This window comes from Bombina bombina, chromosome 2 (genome assembly GCF_027579735.1).
Source record: "Bombina bombina isolate aBomBom1 chromosome 2, aBomBom1.pri, whole genome shotgun sequence".
Taxonomy (NCBI): Eukaryota; Metazoa; Chordata; class Amphibia; order Anura; family Bombinatoridae; genus Bombina; species Bombina bombina.
The window spans coordinates 192,513,229-192,537,716 of record NC_069500.1 but is presented as its reverse complement, the minus strand read 5'-3'; the positions used below and the strand labels follow the sequence as shown (position 1 = coordinate 192,537,716).

The 24,488-nt window shown below is 43.7% G+C and overlaps 1 protein-coding gene across 5 annotated transcripts in view; it reads right to left on the bottom strand.

The window, feature by feature from the left end:
• The window catches only part of FAM169A (family with sequence similarity 169 member A), a 329,491-nt gene that overhangs the window by 80,315 nt on the left and 224,688 nt on the right, over positions 1-24,488 (bottom strand). For all 5 annotated transcript variants that reach the window (XR_008400610.1, XM_053701406.1, XM_053701407.1 and 2 more), the window contains exons 8-9: positions 24,124-24,278; positions 13,417-13,465 (exon numbers count right to left, since the gene is read on the bottom strand). Coding sequence is in view for 4 of the 5 variants with exons in the window: in XM_053701406.1 (XP_053557381.1) it covers positions 13,417-13,465; positions 24,124-24,278 (204 nt within the window). In the remaining variant the exon portion in view is untranslated. The remainder of the gene's footprint in view (positions 1-13,416; positions 13,466-24,123; positions 24,279-24,488) is intronic.

Here is a 24,488-nt window from a genome sequence, read left to right as displayed (position 1 = left end):
ACAGAACAACTGGCGAACTAATTAAACAAACAGTAAAGGTCAAGGTATGACCCCAAACAAGCAGACTTACTGGTCCATCTCCAGAGCCTCCTAGAGACAGATGAAATAGACACACAAAATTTCACACTACAGAGAGATAACACCAAGTGAATCAATGCAAGGAGCCAAAAAAAAACAGGCCAGACAACCTGAAAAGGGAGTAACACTCTATTAGAGAATCATCTCTCAGCCATTTAATATCCAGGCATTAAGCTGCAGACTGTCAAGATCCTGGTAAAAGAATAGACCTTGAGACAATAAATCCTAAGGAAAGGGGCAGTCGCCAAGGGGGAGCAGGTCAGTATACCAAAACCTGCGTGGCCACGCAGGGGCTAACGGAATAGTTGGGAAACTTTCCTGTTTGATCTGAGCCACCACTTGGAGAAGAACAATAAGAGGGAACAGATAAACTAAATTGTAGTTCCATGTAACCACAAGCGCATCCACTAGCTCCACCTTCAGACCCCTGGTCTTTGTACCATACATCTGGAGCTTGGCATTGAAACGGGAAGCTATCAAATCTATGTCTGGAACACCCCATCGACGGGTTATTTCCTGAAAGACTTCCTGATTGAGGGACCACTCCTACAAATGGAGAGTATGCCTATTCTACAAATCAACTTCCCAATGCTCCACCCCTGTGATTTGCAAAGCCTAAAGTTGACATTGGTTCCTCTCCGCCCACTGAAGGATGCAAGACACTTATTGCATCGCCAATGGGCTCCAGGCACCTCCCTGGAGGTTTATATAGGCTACTGACATGATTTCATCCGAATGGAATTGTATAAACTGAGAATAAACCAAATGAGGCCACACTAGAAGCGCATTATATATAGCCCTTAACTCTAGAATATTGATAGGGAGAGACACTTCTTCCTGGACCCAAGAACCTTGTGCTTTAAGAGAACCACAAGAAGCGACCCAGCCAGTCAGACTTGCATCTGCTGTGATTACGACCCAGGAAGAACAATGGAAACAAAGTCCTAAATGAACAGACGTGGAGGATAGCCACCAGTTAAGACTCTCTCTCATCTGGGTATACAGGTAGACAATATGCGACAGGTCTGAATGATCCGCATTCCACTGTCTAAGCATGCATGACTGCAGTAGTCGCAGATGAAGCCAAGTATGCACAAGTAGTTGCACATGAAACCAAACAAACGGTATAGCGTCAGATGTCACCATTATGGGATCTACCACCTCCATTAATTGTGCTACTGAAGAATGGACATTAGAAAAAAGCAGAGAACATGCCTTCTGAATGCATTTCCCTGCGTTGATCAGAGAGATAGAGATTCTTACTGACAGAGTTTATGACCGTTCCCGAAAGCAAACCCTTGTGGATGGAACAAGGGAACTCTTCTCCAGGTTGATATTCAAACCATGCACCAGTAAACACCAGATTATTCTCTGAGTGTGGTCCTGAGCCACATGCAAGGATGGAGCCTGAACCAGAATATCCTCCAGGTAAGAAGCTACTGAAATCCCCTGGAACCGAACAGCAGCCAAAAGAGCTCCTAGCACCTCAGTGAGAACATGAGGAACCGTAGCCAATCCTACTGGAAGTGCATATCTAGTAAGGCAAACCGTAAGAAACAAAAGCAATCCCTATGCATCTGGATATGGAGGAACGCATTCTTTAAAACAATGGTTGACATAGATTTACCCTCCTGGGCTAGGAGAAGGAAGAAAGGACTTTAACGATTCCACCTTAAAGATCGGCACTTGTACAAATCTGTTGAATTCCTTCAGGTCCAAAAAAGGGTGGAATACCCCTTCTCTTGCGGGAACTACATAGAGGGCAGAGTAGAAACCTCTTCCCCTCTCAGGTGCAGGAATGGAAACGATAGCTCCCATATCGATAAGATCTTTCCCCGCAACGGAGAGCCGCCCTTCTTACGGGATTTTTCTAACCTTTGATGGTAAGAAGCAATCCCTTGGGGGATCAATCCTTCTGATACAATGAAAGTCTGCCCCCCACGCAACCTGACGTGAAGTGGTAGCCGAACCCCTCACGCTGACTAGCAGCACCCGGACGGCCCTTCGAGCTGCCCAGTCCTATAGCGCTTCCGGGAGACTTTCTGGATGTCCTATGTGATACAGACTGATGCACTTCCATGCACCTCTCTTTAGATTTACCTCTTGGATCCTGACCAAGGGAACCACACTGCCACACTTGACTGTGCCGACAGAGGCACTCAAGGTCTGCCCAAACAAGGTCCTGCCCCTAACAGGCAAGGGTAAAAGACCAGACTCAGTTGTGTTATCCTCTGGTTGCGACAAAAGCCACAGAGCTCACCTAGCCAGGACCGCAACGCCAGACTTCTTAGTATTGCGGAGAACAACCTGTAAGATAGTTTTCCAGATGTAAGCACTAGCTATCCCTAGAAAGCAGACCTGATCCTTGATCTCCTTCAGGGGAGACACCTGAATCCTACTCGCTATTGATTCACACCAAGACTTGGCTGCTTTTGTGACAGCAGCAAACCCAGCGCCAGCCTGAAGGGACATCGCCCTGAGATATCCTCCAAACCTCCCTTCTCCATTGAAGAGGTCATTGTAGTCGGGTTAACCCAGAGTTTAATTGTAGAGGATATAGTACTATCTCTGAAAGGGACACTATTCCACGACTCTGCGTGGTCATCTTGGACAAGAAACAGTCTCTTGAAAGTCTCCAAAGAAACAAAAGAACCTCCTGGCCCTTCTCTCTCCTTAGAAATGATTTTATCAATAATGGGAAAAACAGGAAAAAATTGGGAGCTGAGGAATCAGGACCTACTGTAGTCAACATACATTGGGCCTCTACCGCAGTCAGACCACCTTGGCCTCCCGAGTATGATCTAAGAACATAAGTGAGGCACGAAGAGCAGAGTTGTGTCATCGGGTTCATTGTGACTAATCTAACATCTATTATTTGTAATGAAACCGACAAAGAAGGTTCCACCAGACTCTCCCTGGAGTCGTCCATTGCAATGGAATCAGATATTGCGAACAGCACAGCGCAATAACTGGTCCCAACACACACAACTGCCCCCCTTGAAAGCCCAGTTTAGGGCATCTTACCACGTCCAGATCTACCAAGCCCTTTTGATACTGATCTCCCACCAGACTATCGTGCAGCAGAAATGGCGCTAAAACAATATCTACTGCAGGCTGCGACTTCTCCGCACACCACTACGGCCTGCATCAGAGCAAAGCCTGTGGTCCAAATCTTCCCCATAGGCCATAAGGAGAGGCCTGTACAATATGACTAGGATGACCGGGAAACCAGCAACGAGAGCTGCCCTTACACAATCCTCTAATCGTGACTATAACTGGGTCTGATAAGTCCATAGAAGGAGAAATGCTTGTCAGAATCCTGCATACCAACCTGACAAAGCACATCTCTGCAATTCCCAAGAAATACAGTTCATCAGCGGCAAGCTGCCGCTTGTAAAAGTGGATTACGAAAGAGCACAGTAAACGTAACCTAGGCACAGGGACAAAGCTTACTCCACCTCTTAATTAGACAAAATGCCATGAAAGAGGTGAAGCCTTACCTATAATGAGTCTGTAATTTAGTGTGAAACACACCGCATTATCAGACAGGGGATAAGATTGAAAAGAGGCATGAGAAACCCAACTTTAACCAGTATTATATATACCAATACTCTATTGAGATTTATATGGATATACAGGGAGTGCAGAATTATTAGGCAAGTTGTATTTTTGAGGATTAATTTTATTATTGAACAACAACCATGTTCTCAATGAACCCAAAAAACTCATTAATATCAAAGCTGAATAGTTTTGGAAGTAGTTTTTAGTTTGTTTTTAGTTATAGCTATTTTAGGGGGATATCTGTGTGTGCAGGTGACTATTACTGTGCATAATTATTAGGCAACTTAACAAAAAACAAATATATACCCATTTCAATTATTTATTTTTACCAGTGAAACTAATATAACATCTCAACATTCACAAATATACATTTCTGACATTCAAAAACAAAACAAAAACAAATCAGTGACCAATATAGCCACCTTTCTTTGCAAGGACACTCAAAAGCCTGCCATCCATGGATTCTGTCAGTGTTTTGATCTGTTCACCATCAACATTGCGTGCAGCAGCAACCACAGCCTCCCAGACACTGTTCAGAGAGGTGTACTGTTTTCCCTCCTTGTAAATCTCACATTTGATGATGGACCACAGGTTCTCAATGGGGTTCAGATCAGGTGAACAAGGAGGCCATGTCATTAGATTTTCTTCTTTTATACCCTTTCTTGCCAGCCACGCTGTGGAGTACTTGGACGCGTGTGATGGAGCAGTGTCCTGCATGAAAATCATGTTTTTCTTGAAGGATGCAGACTTCTTCCTGTACCACTGCTTGAAGAAGGTGTCTTCCAGAAACTGGCAGTAGGACTGGGAGTTGAGCTTTACTCCATCCTCAACCCGAAAAGGCCCCACAAGCTCATCTTTGATGATACCAGCCCAAACCAGTACTCCACCTCCACCTTGCTGGCGTCTGAGTGGGACTGGAGCTCTCTGCCCTTTACCAATCCAGCCACGGGCCCATCCATCTGGCCCATCAAGACTCACTCTCGTTTCATCAGTCCATAAAACCTTAGAAAAATCAGTCTTGAGATATTTCTTGGCCCAGTCTTGACGTTTCAGCTTGTGTGTCTTGTTCAGTGGTGGTCGTCTTTCAGCCTTTCTTACCTTGGCCATGTCTCTGAGTATTGCACACCTTGTGCTTTTGGGCACTCCAGTGATGTTGCAGCTCTGAAATATGGCCAAACTGGTGGCAAGTGGCATCTTGGCAGCTGCACGCTTGACTTTTCTCAGTTCATGGGCAGTTATTTTGCGCCTTGGTTTTTCCACACGCTTCTTGCGACCCTGTTGACTATTTTGAATGAAACGCTTGATTGTTTGATGATCACGCTTCAGAAGCTTTGCAATTTTAAGAGTGCTGCATCCCTCTGCAAGATATCTCACTATTTTTGACTTTTCTGAGCCTGTCAAGTCCTTCTTTTGACCCATTTTGCCAAAGGAAAGGAAGTTGCCTAATAATTATGCACACCTGATATAGGGTGTTGATGTCATTAGACCACACCCCTTCTCATTACAGAGATGCACATCACCTAATATGCTTAATTGGTAGTAGGCTATACAGCTTGGAGTAAGACAACATGCATAAAGAGGATGATGTGGTCAAAATACTCATTTGCCTAATAATTCTGCACTCCCTGTATGATCCCCAGCTCTTCTGAGCCCATCCATAGTAAACGTATTTTTCTTTGTTACAGAGCACCTCTCTCTGCCTACCTCCATGATACGAGGCAAATAACTACTACAGGGTAGGGGAAGTGGGAGGGATACTTATAGTCTTGTTTGGGGTGTCCTGGTGGCCAGGAATGGTATTTCCCATAGGTTCTGAATGTTCTCATGGACTCTCACTGGCAATAGAAGGAAATCCCTGTAAAAGTAATAAGCCCTAAGCGCCGAGGACCAACATGGCCGCAAAAGAGTAAAGCTCCGTATAGCCGGCTCCTGCTACTTTGGTTATTTACAGTCCAGGGTGCCATATCTGGTGTAAAGTGACATGGGCACACACCGAGGACCATCCAGAAGCACAAACTAAGTCCCACATCGCCGACGGACAGCCGCACATGCCACATGTAATTCGGGGAGTGTATCTATGCTGCCGCAACAGATCCGACATTACTGAGGCCCAACATACCAAGCCCACAGAACAATTCACAGTCCGACGGCTTGACAGAAGTAAAGCAGAGGTAAAGAGTTTGCGGGCTGTGTGCGCACACACTCCTTGAGCAGAGACAAATGGCATTTTGCCGATCAGAGACTCCGGAGCCTAGGGGTAACAACTACTCATGGTTTGTGTGCAGGAGGTAGATGTGAGGAGTGTATAGGCCGCTATTCAACTTTTAGAGACCCCATCAGTCAAAGAGAGTGTCGGGGGCAGGAGCGGTAAACATACAGATCGCCATCCAGCCACACAAGCCCCACCAGCTAAGGAGACACATAAGAGGGCCATAAATAGAGGTACGTCACGTACACTATTTAAGAATCACATGGGAGAAACATAAAGGCCTTAAGGGGAGCAAGTTCAAACACACATCACAGAGGACAAGATAGATCAGCCTCAGAAGGATGATAATAGTGTAAGATAAACAATAACTGCAACCCCACACAGTTTATCCTCTCATAAATGGTCACTAAACTGCAGCTACACTGGATCAGCAGACGAGGCCCCACCATCTACAAGTTTAACACACGCCGCACAAAGGTGACTTAATACACATGACAATGGAGTTATAGTGGCTTGAGACCGCCAAAAGCATAACTATAAGAGGAAGGTAGTGAGATTAAGATAAAGTAGGGAGACTGGCCTCCCATATAGGGATAAACGCTGAGATATAACAGTATCACAGGATTGTTCTCAGTTGCATTTGACAGTTGGGAATACAGAGCCAGACAGTAACCACACGTAGGCTTACTTTGACTATCACTACAGTCATGGCTTCAAAAAGACAACAGAAGTCAGACAAAAATAAAAAACCAGCGACTACACCAAGTGCCAAAATGAATACTTTCTTTAAAGCGGTAGCCGCCTCCAACACATCACCGCCCAGCTCACCTTGCTCAGATATGGGGGGAGGAAAGGGACTACACCAGAGAGAACCAACAAGATGAAGAGTGCCCGTTAATTAGGGCTGATCTGAAAACTTTACCCTCCAAGGAAGATTTTTCAGCCTTCATGTTGCAGGTGAGCCAGCTAATTAAAGACGGGTTGGTGGATGTCAAAAAAGATATTACAGAGTTAGGCAACAGAGTGGTGCAGTTAGAGGATCACACTGAAGAACTACATAATCTACAAACCTAGCAGCGCTACAATTACAACAATAAACCACTGAAATATCCCAACTACAAAACCAGATAGAAGACCTGGATAACAGAGGCCGCCGCCAAAATTTGAGAATTAGGGGTATCCCGGAAACCATCACCCCTACGGACCTACAGCAATATATCCAAAACTTATTCCGCTTTCTGATGAACTCTGGTCCAGATACAAACTTAACGTTAGATAGAGCTCACAGAGCCTTGCGGCCGAAGCCACAACCCTCTGCACCACCCAGATACGTTATACTGAGATGCCACTATTTTCAGGACAAAGAAATTATTCTAACAGCAGCAAGGAAGAAGTCACCAGTTCAGTTTCAGGGAACTCCCCTCCAAATATACGCTGATCTAAGCCCTTTAACACTGACAAAAGGCAGAGAGGTTGGATTTCTGACAGCACATCTGAGAGGGCTAGGAGTACCTTATCGTTGGGGATTCCCCTTCTCCCTAAGGGCACTGAAAGACAACAAATAAGCAACCTATAGAGACCTTGAAGATTTAGAGAAATTCTGCACACAACTAAATATTCCAATACTAAGGCTCTCCTCAGAGGCTGGAAAAGAGCAAGAAGTAGACTCGGCATGACACACCCCGCCTAAAACGCAAAAACAGAAATGGACAATGGTCCCGAAGAAAACTAAATTATCAACCTCCGGAAGACCTTAAGGAGAGCCCAGCAACAAGGCACCACCATGAACAGTCTGTGACGGACTAGTGGGTCTCTCTTTTTGTTTTTTCAGGCCCTGCTTTGTCTGTTGGTATGACTTGTATCATCAGAGCACCTCTCTATTACTAGATAGTAACATGTAATAATACCTATGGACTTGACTCCCTCAGAAGAGAACTTATATGTAAATATTGGCAAATGAGTGATTGACAATATGGACAATTATATACCATACCCTGGACAATGACGTAACAGAATGCAGGAGCAGCAGCAGTATGATTGCTGCATCCCCCTACCCTTAGTTAAATACGTTTGGCCTTCATGGGGACAAATCAAACATTTCTGTTTAGCATAACCATTGTTAGACTTGATTGGTTAGTTGTTATAAGGTTAATGAATGTTTGTTTGCTTATTTTAGCTCATCCACAGGATCAGTCCTCCAGATATGGCTGTACACTAACATCGCAACCACAAGTTTCTTCTTGTCTCATGGGCTCGGGGGTAAAAAGACAGCTCCCCAAACCCCATTCTCTGTGTCAAGGTAAGAAGCGAGCTATACACCAAGACTCACTTAAACATAATGCATATAAACATACAGATAATTTCACAGAACACCAAGGGGCTTAACTCCCCTTCCAAAAGATCCGTCGCCTTACGATGGTTTGCAAAGCAAAGGGGTTCGGTAATATTTGTACAGGAAACACACATCCCTAGAGCAGCATAACCCAAATTCTCCTCGAGAGACTACCCAACAGGGTTTTTTAATTCCAATGAAAAAAAGAGAAATGGGGTAGGAATCTTGCTACATCGTAATACCCCCTTCCAACTAATTAAATCTACAATGGATAGTGAGGGCAGAATATTAATAGTTGTTGGTCTGTTATTCAACAGGCCTGTGACACTGGTCAATGTGTATGCGCCCAACTCAAATAGAACATCCTGACTATTATCTTTAGTACTAGAAATCAGGAAAGGCACACTAATACTAGGCGGGGATCTCAATGTAACTATGGACCCCAAACTGGACACAACCTCCCCTAATACAATACTATCACACAGGCCCTGTATTTAGTATACAAATGCTTCAGACAGTTGTGTTTGGTGGATGTATGGATAATAAAACACCCCCAGCAAAGGAACTACACATTCTATTCGCACCCTTGGGCCATGTATTCTCGGCTGGATTACATATACATAGACCAATCTAGTTTATCTCTCATAACAGACTCAGACATCCTTCCTACAACATGGACTGACCATTCCATGGTCTCCATCGATTTAACATGGCCAGATGCACCAGTAAACCCATTTATATGGAGACTAGATGAATTCCTTCTCCACCACCCACGACCCTTCAATCCCTGACAACATCAATCTCCGAATATTTTAAGCTTAATAATAACCCTGACACATCACCCCTCACACTATGGGAGGCTCACAAGGCTGTAGTGCGAGGAGACTGTATTAAACATAAAGCTCATCTCAAGAAGACACCTCACGGTAGACTCTTTGAACACCCAACTACACAGATTAGAGATAGAACACAAAAACTCCCCTAAAGACGCCCAACTTCTATCCTCCATAACAGACACAAGGAAAGAACTCAACAATATCCTTTTTAGGGAAGCACAGAGGAAAGCCTTAATGATAAGGAAAACATTTTTCTACGAGGGAAATAGAACAGGATCTTTGTTAGCTACAGCTCTGAAAACAAAAACTTGCCTGACTCATATACACAAACTTAAAAAACCAGATGGTACAGATACCTACGACAGTAAAGAAATAGCAAATAGTCTCAAAGATTTCTATTCAAATCTCTACAACTTAAAACCTCATGATTCTCGGGTACATATTGAGGAAATGCAACAATATGTCAGGTCGGCAGGTTTAAACTCACTATCACGGGACCAAATGAACGAATTAGAAAGAAAATCTCCCTAAAAGAAATCCTAACAGTAATGTCACATCTCCCTATAGGCAAAAGTCCCGGCCCATACGGATTCACTAACATTTACTAAGTCATTCAAAACTCTTTTAGCTCCTCACTTGTTGACCTTATTCAAAACCATAGACAACTCCTCAAAGTTCTCACACCCGAAATGTTGTCCGCTCACATTTCAGTAATCCTAAAGCCTGACAAACCACAAGAACAACCGGGTAGCTATAGACCCATCTCTTTGCTAAACTCAGACATAAAAATATTCAGCAAAATTCCAACAAATCGAATCAACACAGTTCTAAATGAACTAATACATACAGGCCAGGTGGGCTTTACACCTTGCCGAGAAGCCCGACATAATACGATTAAGGCCTTAACCCTTTTGGCATATGCAAAACTCCACAACATAAAAGCAGTTTTAATGACGACCGACATAGAAAAGGCGTTCGATAGAACAAATTGGCAATTTTTAAAGAAGACACTAGAAACATTCGGATTCGGTACAAAAATGATAAATCGAATATGCAGCCTAAATTCCCACCCAAGCGCTAGAGTGAGAGCAAATGGTATGCTTTCAGACCCATTTCCCATCCAAAATGGTACAAGACAGGGCTGTCCCCTCTCACCCATTATATTCATTATGACAATGGAAGTGTTTGCCTCATATATTCACGCAAACAATGAGATAAAAGGCATAACAATAGGGCCCAATGATTTCAAAATAGCTATGTACGCACATGACATACTTTTCTCTGTCTCTTCCCCCTCAAGTACTATTCCGGCTATACTACATGAGATTGACAGATTTGGCAGATTTTCAAAATTCCTAGTGAACAAATCTAAATCAGAAATTTTAAACATATCCCTTGGCGCAACAGAATTCTTCAGCCTTTCCTCGATGTGTCCCTTAAATTTACAGACAGAGACAATTAAATATTTGGGAATACACCTCTCCCCGCGATACTCTACCCTCTTTAAGAAAAATTATGAGACACTACTCCACACAATACTTAATTACCTAAGTAAATGGGTGACTAAACCTCTCGTGGTGGGGTAGGGTCCAATCCATCAAAATGACAACACTCCCAAAAATCCTATATGTCCTACAGGCACTCCCGATCCACCTCCCTACCTGGTATCTGACACGTTTAAAAAGCCAAATTAGCTCATACATATGGGGTAAATGTAAACCTAGGGTTAATCAAAACACTCTATACAGGCCCGCAATTTTGGGAGGCTTGGGATTACCTAAGATAGAAGAATACTACTATGCAGTGACTCTACAGAGAATTTTGGACTGGCATGGTTCGAGTGCACACAAAGCCTGGGTGTCTATCGACTCCCACATTCTACAGGCCCCCTTTGTACGAGCATTGTGTTGGGTTCCCCCCGATCTAAGGCCAAAACATTGCAACCACCTAGACATACACAAACACCTATTTAAAGAATGGGAGAAAATAAAAACTAGCAATCCCCACATTTCATCGAACAGATAACCACTATTCCCAGTAGCCCTAAACACAGAAATGGTGGGGGGCCTGGACAGGGGATTTAGGAGACTAACTGAGTGGGGGTACACAATCCCATTATGCAGGTTCATGGAAGATGGGAAACTAAAGAACAGAAATAGATTAGAGAACATTGCCGATGGAAGATTCACAAACTGGCTTAAATATGCTCAACTTCAACATTTTATACAAACCTCAAATTTAAGAAAGACCTCCTACGCCCCTTGACACCCTTTGAGCGATTGTGCGATAAGGGGATATCGATTCAAGGTCCACTATCAGTTTCCCGCCAATTGCTAATAGAAAACCAAAAACTACATTTACCTGCCTATACTTCCAAATGGGCTCTCGACCTTCACATAGACATAGACAGTGAGGAATGGGGCAAAATATTTCAAAGAACGAAAAAATCCTCCACATCTCCACAGATACACGAGATGAACTATAAGATTCTATCACGTTGGTATTTAACACCAACAAGACTGAACACTATATACCCTGAATCCTCACAAACATGTTGGAGGGGTGGTGGGGAGTCGGGTAGCCTAATACATATGTGGTGGGACTGTCCCAAAATAAAATCATTGTGAAAGGAGATAGAAATACACTTCCAGAAGTAAGTGGGAGAAACATTTTCAATAAATCCTAGAATAGCATTATTAAATGACACCCCCCCCCCCCCCAACATATCTTGTAAGCTAAAATCTCTTCTAGTACAGATTGGACTTAATAGCGCCAGGTCACTGATCGCTCGGGCATGGAAAACGCCAACATCACTGACAAAAGAGATGTGGCTAGACAGAATTGCTGAACTTATAGGCATAGAGGAATATGGGTACATCAAACAAAATAAATTGCCCTTCTTTCTAGATGCTAGATTCATATGGGAAGATCTACACCCTCCCCCTACGTCTAACCTCACCAATACAGTAACCACAACCTCCCAAGGGCAAAATAACACAACAGAGACAGGAACCCCCCGGGTCCAGAGACACGAAACAGCCTTGATAACTTTTGTGACATGCTTCTTGCTTTCTTGTATAATAATAGCATAGCTTCCAAGTACAGTAAATGATCAGCGAAGGTATCAAGAGTTCTGACTATGTTATGTACCTGACTGTATGTCTGGAACACATTGTGAAATGAAAAAATAACAAATAAAAAAACAAACAAAAAAAAACACCCCACCATCAAAGCCTAACGTAAACCTTGTTGCACCTTTTCCTCAGAACCCCTTAAGATCTATATGCCCGCCAACTCAATGATCCAATATGTGAGTCCTAAAATGTATTAACCCTTAGCCCCTCAAGCAAAACTCTTTTTTTTTTTTTTTGCTTGAGGGGCTCAAGCAAAACCCATTTTCAGCTCCATCCAGCCACTTCCAATCACTTCTCTCTCATCTTTCTAGTATGGAACTAATTTGGCATCCTCTTTTTCATAGATTTTTTTTATATCCTTTATATTACATAATTAACTAATCCAAATTAAAGTGGGAAGTTTCTATTTCAGAACTGAATAACTATGGGCAGTCTAGGAGTTATAAAGTAGGTTAGATCTACGTTTAAGAGCAGTGGGTGCTATGGCTAAGATTAGATTAGTACACTAATATTCCAGGAGATCAAATTATCTTCCTAAAATGTGAAACACTAGTATAATGAGGGTGTCATTTAATATTATTATTAAAACCAGTTAATAAGGGACAGTAAAAACCTTAAGATTGTAATAAGATATTTAGTTCTGCATAACGAAACAACTATGCAATATACCTTCTTTATTCCATTCACCCAATGTTATGTCATTCAGCTCTGAAATTGTAGATTTTCTAATTTTTACAGCTGGAAATGTAAAGTACAGACTTCTCAAAAATAACCCTTCTAGATTTCTTTACCCAACTGGCTTCAACAGATAAGAAATACAAAAATGTATTCTATACTAACATCATGACAGTGGTTAGCCTTGTTGTCTAAAGACTCCAAATAAGGCAAGAGGTGAATAAAGTTTGGCTATTGAAAAACAAAAGTAGCAAACATGATGTTAATATTTTTTAAATGTTCACATAGGTTATTCTATAGAAAGACAGCAGAAATGTCTTGTAATTACCAAGTATCTACTATCTGAACTTGGCAACATACATTCATTTTTATTGCCCCCTTTTTTCTGCAATTTGACTGATAAGTGTTATTTTTTTAATCCTGAAAACTGCCAGAGAGCATAGCAGGGATCACAATCCTAACCTTGCCTAATATCTGTCTCTAATTTGCAGTTTGTACTCTTATCTTTTCTGCTGTAGCCAAACAATTGTAATTGTATTACACACCAAAAGATTACTTCAATATTGTAACCCTCTGCAATGTTCCATTTACCTTTAGAGGTGCCGGGACTTTTGACACTTTTATCTGCAACTGCTTCACCCTAAAAAAAAAAGTTCACAGTTGCAGCTTAAAAAAAACATCAATTATGCTTACCTGATAATTTTCATTTCTTCTGACGGAAAGAATCCACAGCTGCATTCATTACTTTTGGGAATTCCGCACCTGGCCACCAGGAGGAGGCAAAGACACCCCAGCCAAAGGCTTCAAATACCTTCCCCACTTCCCTCATCCCCCAGTCATTCTGCCAAGGGAACAAGGAACAATAGGAGAAATAACAGGGTGAAAAAGGTGCCAGAACAACAAAAAATGTATTGCCGCCTCATAGATAAAATGCGGTCGGGAGCTGTGGACTCTTCCCGTCAGAAGAAAAGAAAATTAACAGGTAAGCATAATTTTATTTTTCTTAAAATGAGAAGAGTCCACAGCTGCATTCATTACTTTTGGGAAAACAATACCCAAGCTAGAGGACACCAAATGCAAACAAAGGGTGGGTACAAAAAGGCGTCCACTTCGAAAGGCACCACAGCCTGAAATTACCCGACACCCTACAAAAAAACTCTAAACGACAAGGGAAAAACCGGAAGCCCAGGTAACTGCTCATCAGTTACGTAACCTGCAAAGCCGTGCTAGAGACCACTCAGACCCAGAGTCTGCTAAACACAAAGGCCTCCGAGGAGCCAGCCCTCTCGAATCCCACGAAAAGTACCCCTAAAAGTCAAAAACCTCTATCTACCCACGAGGTGGGAGAATAGAGGACCCCATAAGAGATCCAAAGGACCATCCAACACGGGCTCACATTAAACTTAGAGCAACCCAAGGTTGCCACAGGACCACTGCCCAGATAGACGAACTCCATAGAAGGACAAGAACCAAAAAAATAAGTCCATACCCAGGAAAAAACATCACTAGGATGACCAGAAGGCCACCCTCATATCCCTGACACAGCACCATACCACATATGGTGTTCCAGAAAACCGCGAGTTCCCTATTGCATCATAGCCAAGTCAGAACCTGTCAGGTTAGATAAGCATAGACAAGCAGAAACAGGATAACTGTCCTAGCAGTTAAAAAAGCACTTTCCAAGAGAACACAGAGCCACCTGTAAACAAGAACTCACACCGAAAAATCTCGACAACAGCTCCCGACCTGAAATCTCCGGGCTCCAAGGAGCGTCCCATCTCAGCAGCAGACGCCACCAGTAGAGAGATGGACACTAAGAGTCCCCTCACTGAAGGGGAGGACAAACTTAATAATAGTAAACGGTCAACACTGCACAGTGCAGACTAATCCCCGACCTTCCCTCCAGTATAACGGTCCCAGCCCAAAGGCTAGTTAAAAACCTAAGACAAGAGTCCCAGACCGTGAGAAGAAAAAAGGATGGATCTACAAGGAATCAAAACCTCAGAGTAGAACTCTGACTGCTGCTAAAACTGGCATGCTCCATGAGCCATGACAGGTAACTTCGTGCTCGGGTCCGAAAACCCCTACACTGCAGCCTTCCAGAAGAAGGAACACTCCCCCAAAATACCAGAATCCAGTTCCGTGATTCTGAGTACGCCAGGAAGGGAAAAAAATCCTACAAGGCGAGAAAAACAAGGACCCACGGGCCCTCATAGATACTCCAAGTCAAGGAGAACACGCAATAACCCACCCTCCACCCTAGGTGAGAAGAAAAGGGAGCAAAGCAACGGTAACCACCCTACCAATATAGGCAAGACCCTTTGGCCAATATCGCCAGCCCAGTTGAAACGACAACTGGAGTCTACAAGGAAGCACAGATGTCCCAGAGGACAAGTAGGGACCTGTCAGAAAGACTTCAAACTTAAGCCTCAGGCAGCCAGTATCTCCCATGAGAGTCAGAAACCCCGCCCTCGAAGGTACACGCAGGGGAACTAAACCCAAAGATTAAGCAGAACCGTCCATACCCATTCCAGGCAAGAGACCTGGTCCTAAGCCAGAGTCCTCGAAAAACGGAACAGATCGAAAGATCTAACTTCCTGAGGAAGCTGCCTCCCATGGTAGGAACACACCCAAGACAGAGCCCTCCACCATCTAAAGTCTGTAGACGTAGAATACCTAGCAACAGCCTCAAACCCAAGAGTTTGAAAAAACTCCTGACCACTTGAAGAAATGGGCAACCAGTACCCTTGGATCGCAAGGCTATCCTCTGTAGACCGGCCGAACGACCTGATCCACACACTGGTGAAGAGGAAGGTAATTTCCCAGACCCCAGAAAGGCGAAAATCTGTGACTGAACACGGACCTCCTACCCTCAAGCCGAAAAGGCTAGATCTGCATATGGTCAAAAGATAGCACCCAAGAGTCTAAAGACCATGGTGCAAGGGGCAGCTCTTAGATTGAAAAGACGACAGTCTCCAGAAATCCTTACCGGATCGGTCTACCGAAATCCCTGCAACAGGAATAACAAAGGGAGCCTTGCAGCTCCTGGCAGAAAAAACAGAATTTATGCTTACCTGATAAATTACTTTCTCCAACGGTGTGTCCGGTCCACGGCGTCATCCATTACTTGTGGGATATTCTCCTCCCCTACAGGGAAAGGCAAGGAGAGCACACAGCAAGAGCTGTCCATATAGCTCCCCCTCTGGCTCCGCCCCCCAGTCATTCGACCGACGGTTAGGAGAAAAAGGAGAAAACTATAGGGTGCCGTGGTGACTAGTGTATAAAGAAAAAGAAAAAAATTTCAAACCTGATTAAAAAACCAGGGCGGGCCATGGACCGGACACACCGTTGGAGAAAGTAATTTATCAGGTAAGCATAAATTCTGTTTTCTCCAACATTGGTGTGTCCGGTCCACGGCGTCATCCATTACTTGTGGGAACCAATACCAAAGCTTTAGGACACGGATGAAGGGAGGGAGCAAATCAGGTTACCTAAACAGAAGGCACCACGGCTTGCAAAACCTTTCTCCCAAAAACAGCCTCCGAAGAAGCAAAAATATCAAATTTGTAAAATTTGGAAAAAGTGTGCAGAGAAGACCAAGTCGCTGCCTTACATATCTGATTAACAGAAGCCTCGTTCTTGAAGGCCCATGTGTAAGCCACAGCCCTAGTGGAGTGAGCTGTGATTCGTTCAGGAGGCTGCCGTCCGGCAGTCTCATAAGCCAATCGGATAATGCTTTTCAGCCAGAAAGAAAGAGAGGTAGCAATAGCTTTTTGTCCTCTCCTCTTACCAGAGTAAACGACAAACAAGGATGATGTTTGTCTAAAATTCTTTGTTGCTTCTAAATAGAACTTTTGCTTCTAAATAGAACTTTAAAGCACGGACTACATCTAAATTGTGTAACAAACGTTCCTTCTTTGAAACTGGATTCGGGCACAGAGAAGGAACAACTATTTCCTGGTTAATATTCTTGTTGGAAACAACTTTTGGAAGAAAACCAGGCTTGGTACGCAAAATAACCTTATCTGAATGGAACACCAGATAGGGTGGATTACACTGCAAAGCAGATAATTCAGAAACTCTTCTAGCAGAAGAAATAGCAACCAAAAACAGAACTTTCCAAGATAGCAACTTGATATCTATGGAATGTAAGGGTTCAAACGGAACCCCCTGAAGAACTGAAATAACTAAATTTAGACTCCAAGGAGGAGTCAAGGGTCTGTAAACAGGTTTGATTCTGACCAAAGCCTGTACAAAAGCTTGTACCTCTGGCACAGCTGCCAGTCGTTTGTATAACAAGACAGATAAAGCAGAAATCTGTCCTTTTAGAGAACTCGCTGACGATCCCTTATCCAAACCTTCTTGGAGAAAGGAGAGGATCTTAGGAATTTTAATCTTCCTCCAGGAGAATCCCTTGGATTCACACCAACAGATATATCTTTTCCATATTTTATGGTAAATCTTTCTAGACACAGGTTTTCTGGCTTGGACCAGAGTATCTGTCACTGAATCTGAAAACCCCCGCTTGGATAAAATCAAACGTTCAATTTCCAAGCAGTCAGCTGCAGAGAAATTAGATTTGGATGTTCGAATGGACCTTGTACTAGAAGATCCTGTCTCAAAGGTAGCTTCCATGGTGGAGCCGATGACATATTCACCAGGTCTGTATACCAAGTCCTGCGCGGCCACGCAGGAGCTATCAGAATCACCGAGGCCTTCTCCTGTTGATCCTGGCTACAAGCCTGGGAAGGAGAAAGAACGGTGGAAACGCATAAGCTAGGTTGAACGACCAAGGTGCCACTAATGCATCCACTAGAGTGGCCTTGGGATCCCTGGATCTGGACCCGTAGCAAGGAACCTTGAAGTTCTGACGAGACGCCATCAGATCCATGTCTGGAATGCCCCATAATTGAGTCAACTGGGCAAACACCTCCGGGTGGAGTTCCCACTCCCCCGGATAGAAAATCTGACGACTCAGATAATCCGCCTCCCAGTTGTCTACTCCTGGGATGTGGATTGCAGATAGGTGGCAGGAGTGATCCTCCGTTCATTTGATGATCTCGGATACCTCTCTCATCGCCAAGGAACTCCTTGTTCCTCCCTGATGGTTGATGTAAGCTACAGTCGTCATGTTATCTGACTGGAATCTTATGTACCCGACCTTCGCTAGATGAGGCCAAGCCCGGAGAGCATTGAATATCGCTCTCAGTTCTAGGATGTTGATCGGGAGAAGAGACTCTTCCCGAGACCATAAACCCGGAGTTTTCAGGGAATCCCAGACCGCGCCCCAGCCTGATAGACTGGCGTCGGTCGTGACAATGACCCACTTTGGTCTGTAGAAACTCATTCCCTGAGACAGGTGATCCTGTCTACTGGAGCATGCACAGTTGTAATGGTCTTAAATGAATTTGAGCAAAAGGAACTATGTCCATTGCTGCAACCATCAACCCTACTACTTCCATGCACTGAGCTATGGAAGACTGCAGAATAGAGAGAAGAACTTGACAAGCGTTTAGAAGCTTTGACTTTCTGACTTCTGTCAGGAAGATCTTCATTTCAAAAGAATCTATTATTGTTCCCAAAAAGGGAACTCTTGTCGACGGAGACAGGGAACTCTTTTCTACGTTCACCTTCCACCTGTGAGATCTGAGAAAGGCTAGAACAATGTCTGTATGAGAATTTGCCTTGGAAAGAGACGACGCTTGCATTAGAATGTCGTCCAGATAAGGTGGCACTGCAATGCCCCTTGGTCCTAGAACCGCTAGAAGGGACCCGAGCACCTTTGTGAAAATTCTGGGAGCAGTGGCTAGTCCGAATGGGACAGCCACGAACTGATAATGTTTGTCCAGAAAGGCAAACCTTAGGAACTGATGATGATCTTTGTGGATAGGAATATGTAGATACGCATCCTTTAAATCCACGGTAGTCATATATTGACCCTCCTGGATTGTAGGTAAAATTGTTCGAATCGTTTTCATTTTGAACGATGGAACTCTGAGAAATTTGTTTAGAATTTTTAAATCCAGAATTGGTCTGAAAGTTCCCTCTTTTTTGGGAACTACAAACAGATTTGAGTAAAAACCCCTGAACTTGTTCCACAGTTGGAACTGGGTGTATCACTCCCATCTTTAACAGGTCTTCTACACAATGTAAGAATGCCTGTCTACTTATTTGGTTTGAAGATAAGTGAGAAATGTGGAACCTTCCCCTTGGGGGTAGTTCCTTGAATTCTAGAAGATAACCCTGAGAGACTATTTCTAGTGTCCAGGGATCCTGATCATCTCTTGCCCAGGCCTGAGCAAAGAGAGAGAGTCTGCCCCCTACTAGATCCGGTCCCGGATCGGGGGCTACCCCTTCATGCTGTCTTGGTAGCAGCAGCAGGCTTCTTGGCCTGTTTACCCATATTCCAGCCTTGCATTGGTTTCCAAGCTGGTTTAGTCTGGGAAGCGTTACCCTCTTGTCTAGAGGCTGCCGAGTTAGAAGCCGGTCCGTTCCTGAAATTGCGAAAGGAACGAAAATTGGACTTATTCTTAGCCTTGAAAGGCCTATCCTGTGGGAGGGCATGGCCCTTTCCCCCAGTGATGTCTGAAATAATTTCTTTCAATTCTGGCCCAAAAAGGGTCTTACCTTTGAAAGCAATTTTGTCTTGGAAGATACATCCGCCGACCAAGACTTTAGCCAGAGCGCTCTGCGCGCCACAATTGCAAACCCTGAATTTTTCGCCGCTAATCTCGCTAACTGCAAAGCGGCGTCTAAAATAAAGGAATTAGCTAACTTAAGTGCGTGAATTCTGTCCATGACTTCCTCATACGGAGTCTCCCTACTGAGCGACTTTTCCAGTTCCTCGAACCAGAACCACGCCGCTGTAGTGACAGGAATAATGCACGAAATAGGTTGAAGGAGGTAACCTTGCTGTACAAAAATCTTTTTAAGCAAACCCTCCAATTTTTTATCCATAGGATCTTTGAAAGCACAATTGTCCTCAATGGGAATGGTCGTGCGTTTGGCTAGTGTAGAAACCGCCCCCTCGACCTTAGGGACTGTTTGCCATGTGTCCTTCCTGGGGTCGACCATAGGGAACAATTTCTTAAATATAGGAGGAGGGACAAAAGGTATGCCTGGCTTCTCCCACTCCTTATTCACTATGTCCGCCACCCGTTTAGGTATCGGAAAGGCATCAGGGTGCACCGGGACCTCTAGGAACTTGTCCATCTTGCACAAGTTTTCTGGGATGACCAGATTGTCACAATCATCCAGAGTAGATAGCACCTCCTTAAGTAATGCGCGGAGATGCTCTGATTTAAATTTAAATGTCACAACATCAGGTTCTGCCTGCTGAGAAATTCTTCCTGTATCAGAAATTTCTCCATCTGAGAAACCCTCCCTCACTGCCACTTCAGACTGGTGTGAGGGTATGACAGAAAAATTATCATCAGCGCCCTCCTGCTCTACAGTGTTTAAAACAGAGCAATCGCGCTTTCTCTGAAATGCTGGCATTTTGGATAAAATATTAGCTATGGAGTTATCCATTACTGCCGTCAATTGTTGCATAGTAACAAGCATTGGCGCGCTAGAAGTACTAGGGGTCGCCTGCGCGGGCATAACTGGTATAGACACAGAAGGAGAAGATGTAGAACTATCTCTACTTCCTTCATCTGAGGAATCATCCTGGGCAACCTTACTATTTGTGACAGTACTGTCCTTACTATGTTTGGACGCTATGGCACAATTATCGCATACATTTGAAGGGGGAACCACCTTGGCCTCCATACATACAGAACATGATCTATCTGAAGGTACAGACATGTTAAACAGGCTTAAACTGGTTAATAAAACCGTTTTAAAACAAAACCGTTACTGTCTCTTTAAATGTTAAACAGGGCACACTTTATTACTGAATATGTGAAAAACTATGAAGGAATTATCCAATCTTTACCAAATTTTCACCACAGTGTCTTAATAAACAATCGATTTAGCCCTTAAGAGTGTCCACCAGTTAATAGCCCATAATAAGCCCTTTATTCTTTCTAAGTCTAAGAAAATGGCTTACCGATCCCCATGAGGGAAAATGACAGCCTTCCAGCATTACACAGTCTTGTTAGAAAATGGCTAGTCATACCTTGAGCAGAAAAGTCTGCAAACTGTTCCCCCCAACTGAAGTTCTCTCATCTCAACAGTCCTGTGTGGGAACAGCAATTGATTTTAGTTACTGCTGCTAAAATCATACTCCTCTCATAAACAGAACTCTTCATCTCTTTCTGTTTCAGAGTAAATAGTACATACCAGCACTATTTTAAAATAACAAACTCTTGATAGAAGAAATAAAAAACTACAACTAACACCACAAACTCCTCACCATCCCCGTGGAGATGCTACTTGTTCAGAGCGGCAAGGAGAATGACTGGGGGGCGGAGCCAGAGGGGGAGCTATATGGACAGCTCTTGCTGTGTGCTCTCCTTGCCTTCCCCTGTAGGGGAGGAGAATATCCCACAAGTAATGGATGACGCCGTGGACCGGACACACCAATGTTGGAGAAAGCAGGGTGACCCCTGCTCTCTACATATTGGAGCAAACGAAACGCTGAGAAAAAAAAAAGTGGGCAACTTCCAAAGAAGTGCCCATGCGACCACAAAATCGGAAGTATCAGTTCCAGAGAAAGAACGTTCCCAACACGGGAATTATATCAGACGTGAGATTATTACAAATCAAACCTATCCATCCGTAAGGCAGCACAAGTAAGGCAGCACCCGCTGGTGAACGCCCAAGGTGAATGGGTACCCCAACAGGACCCATTCACCCAAGCTCAGAACTGGAACGGATACAGAAAAGTACGAAAAACGGAGACGTCAAGAAGATTAACTTCATCCTCAAATGTCTAACCCAGCTTGCCAGCCAGCATTTAAAGCCTCGGATCCCTTGGCCCACTAGGACTGGAATCCTCCAGCACCGCCAAAACATGCCTTAGTAGAACATGAAGACGTGCCAGCCTATAACGGAAGGTGAAATCATCCCTTGCCGGATCGATAAACGACCCCGGCCCCAAGGTTGGGGTCCCTTAAGCCTCAGAGGACGACGCTTCCCCAGAAGGCCTAACTGAACCAGGCAATTCCACGCCCGACGGACCTTGTTTGACAGAACACGGACAGTATCTTAAAAATATTTCACTTGGGAGATATAAGTGGGCCAGCGCCATAGATATGGCCATGTGGAACCGTGCCGTAACCTCTGGCGGAAACAAGCCACCATCCGGAGGAGTAAAGGCCATAGGGACACCTGCTTGCGTAGCAAAGGAAGGTTCTGGGGCATGTGCCTCGCCGGACATAGAATCCTCTGGGGCGGATGGATCTCCCTGAGTTGGGAGAAGAAAGAAGAGAGTACTCTAGAACGGCAATCGGAACATAACTGATTGGCATGAATAACCCGGGCCATTTCATATTTATCACAAGACGCATTCTCGGCATCGGAGACATCCATGTCTAAAAAATCAGAATCCTCCATAATCTTGGGATTACAAAAATGACAAACACTAACTGGCACCCTTTTAACACACCTAATGGCTGGGGCACTCACCACCTCCTGTGAACCAGACAAACAACGAGTAGACTCTCTCTGTCACCACACAGTCAGCATACGGAAGTGGAAAACAACTCAACCGCACCGGGTCACGAGGTGCCCCATGCCAGTCACAAAAAGAGCGCGCATATCTAAAGAGATCGCGCCAATTGATGATAAGGCCGTTATGTTCTGAAAAGTCATGAGCCAAAGTATTACTACACATTAGCAGATAGAACCACATAACAAACATGATTAAAGTCCCCCCCCTGTTCAAAAACCCCCCTCAGGAGATATTAACCCATGATTCCTCTCTTAAGATAAAAGGAGTCCCACTGGGACCCTACCTTCTCTCGTTACCATTACATTCACATAATGAAAGAAAATGAAACAATATTACTGGAATCTGTGCCATGGAACAGGAACGCGGCCCTTCAAGTGTGACAGATAGTAGCCTCGCTTCTGACATGGACTTAAGTGAATAAAGGCAAGCAGTGAAACTCGTCAATGCTGATTGCCAAGGAGGTGTTAATATGAGTCGGGATGGTTTCGTAGAAAGACTCTCCCTGCATCTCCGGACTCTAACCTTCATCCATGCTCTCACTGAGAGGCTGACAGGATTACTTAAAACTCCAGTCCCATTTCGAAGAGTACTACCCTCCATAAGAGACTATCTCGAACTTCTGACACTTCTCTGCCAACATCCTGTGAAGAAAGGCAAATAATGACTAGGGGATGAGGGAAGTAGGGGAGGTATTTAAAGCCTTTGGCTGGGGTGTCTTTGCCTCCTCCTGGTGGCCAGGTTCTGAATTCCCAAAAGTAATGAAGGCAGCTGTGGACTCTTCCCGTTTAAGAAGAAAAATTACTCAGACAGAGTGAACATCTGATCAGGGTATGATAGTAACATGGCTTTGGCATTTCATTTACATTAACATTTCTGATACTTACACTGAAGCATAGTGCTAAGTTTATTAACTCCAGTCCTTGGATATCCCTAGCAAGACAGACTGTAAGCAGTATTTTCTTTGATTAGGCAAGCGATGCATCCAGGTAAGCACCAATATTCACTTATTTTTCATCAGTTTGTGTCCGTAGATGTCACCACTAATGTGCACTCCTGATTGCTAAACCAGGGCTCATCAAATTTGTTAAAAATCTAGGAGCCAGAAACCTTTATTCATAGACAAATATGTTTATTGTACCAGAAACCTTTATTCATAGACAAATATGTTTATTGTATATATATATATATATATATATATACTGTATATATATATATATATATATATATATATATATATATATGAATAAAGGTGTCTGGCTCCTAGATTTGTGCTCACACACACAAACATATATATATATATACACTGTATATATATATATGAGTGAGGTGCATGTAATTTATTTAGGCCTTATTTTGCAAGTGGAGCACAAACATTTTACTCTGCTCAAGTAGTATCAATAGTGCTCTTATTTTAAATCAAAAGTGTTCATTCTACAAGTTGAAAGTAAAGAGGTATCGCTGGAGCGAAAGCCTCAGATGCTTTAACTTCTGGAAGTCTGATAGCACGGTGGCATTAAATCCCTTCTCTCCTTGACTCCTATGGGGTGCGCTACTAAATTTGTTTACCTCTAATGTGTTTCCAATGACTTGTTTTACTAGCTACAGAGGGTGTGGTGTAGTGGCTCCATTTTAATAACTTCCAATGGATGAAGACCTCAATTTGTAAAGGTGCAGACACCTACCTGAACATCCTGGACCTCCACTGATAAAGGCTCATCAGATTGGCTCTGTTTCTCTGGGCTCTGTTCTGTGGATGCTTTAGGTGCCGGTGGAGGTAGCTCTATGCTTGTGTCTGATTGTATTTTCGTAGTGCTACTTCTGGCACCTTCTTTACTTGCTAAATAAGAAAAAGACAAATAAAAAAGAATTGCTATGTAAGTGTATCTTACATTTAAGTTCTCCTAATAAGTGCCTGATTATGTACAGCTGGAAAAGCTCAGACAACTGGGGAAGTATGCTGCCTGTAGGAAGAAACAATAACATGTGACCCTTGTTGAGCAATACAGCATAATATCCTGAAAGGGCTAGTAGAAGTACGTGTATAAAG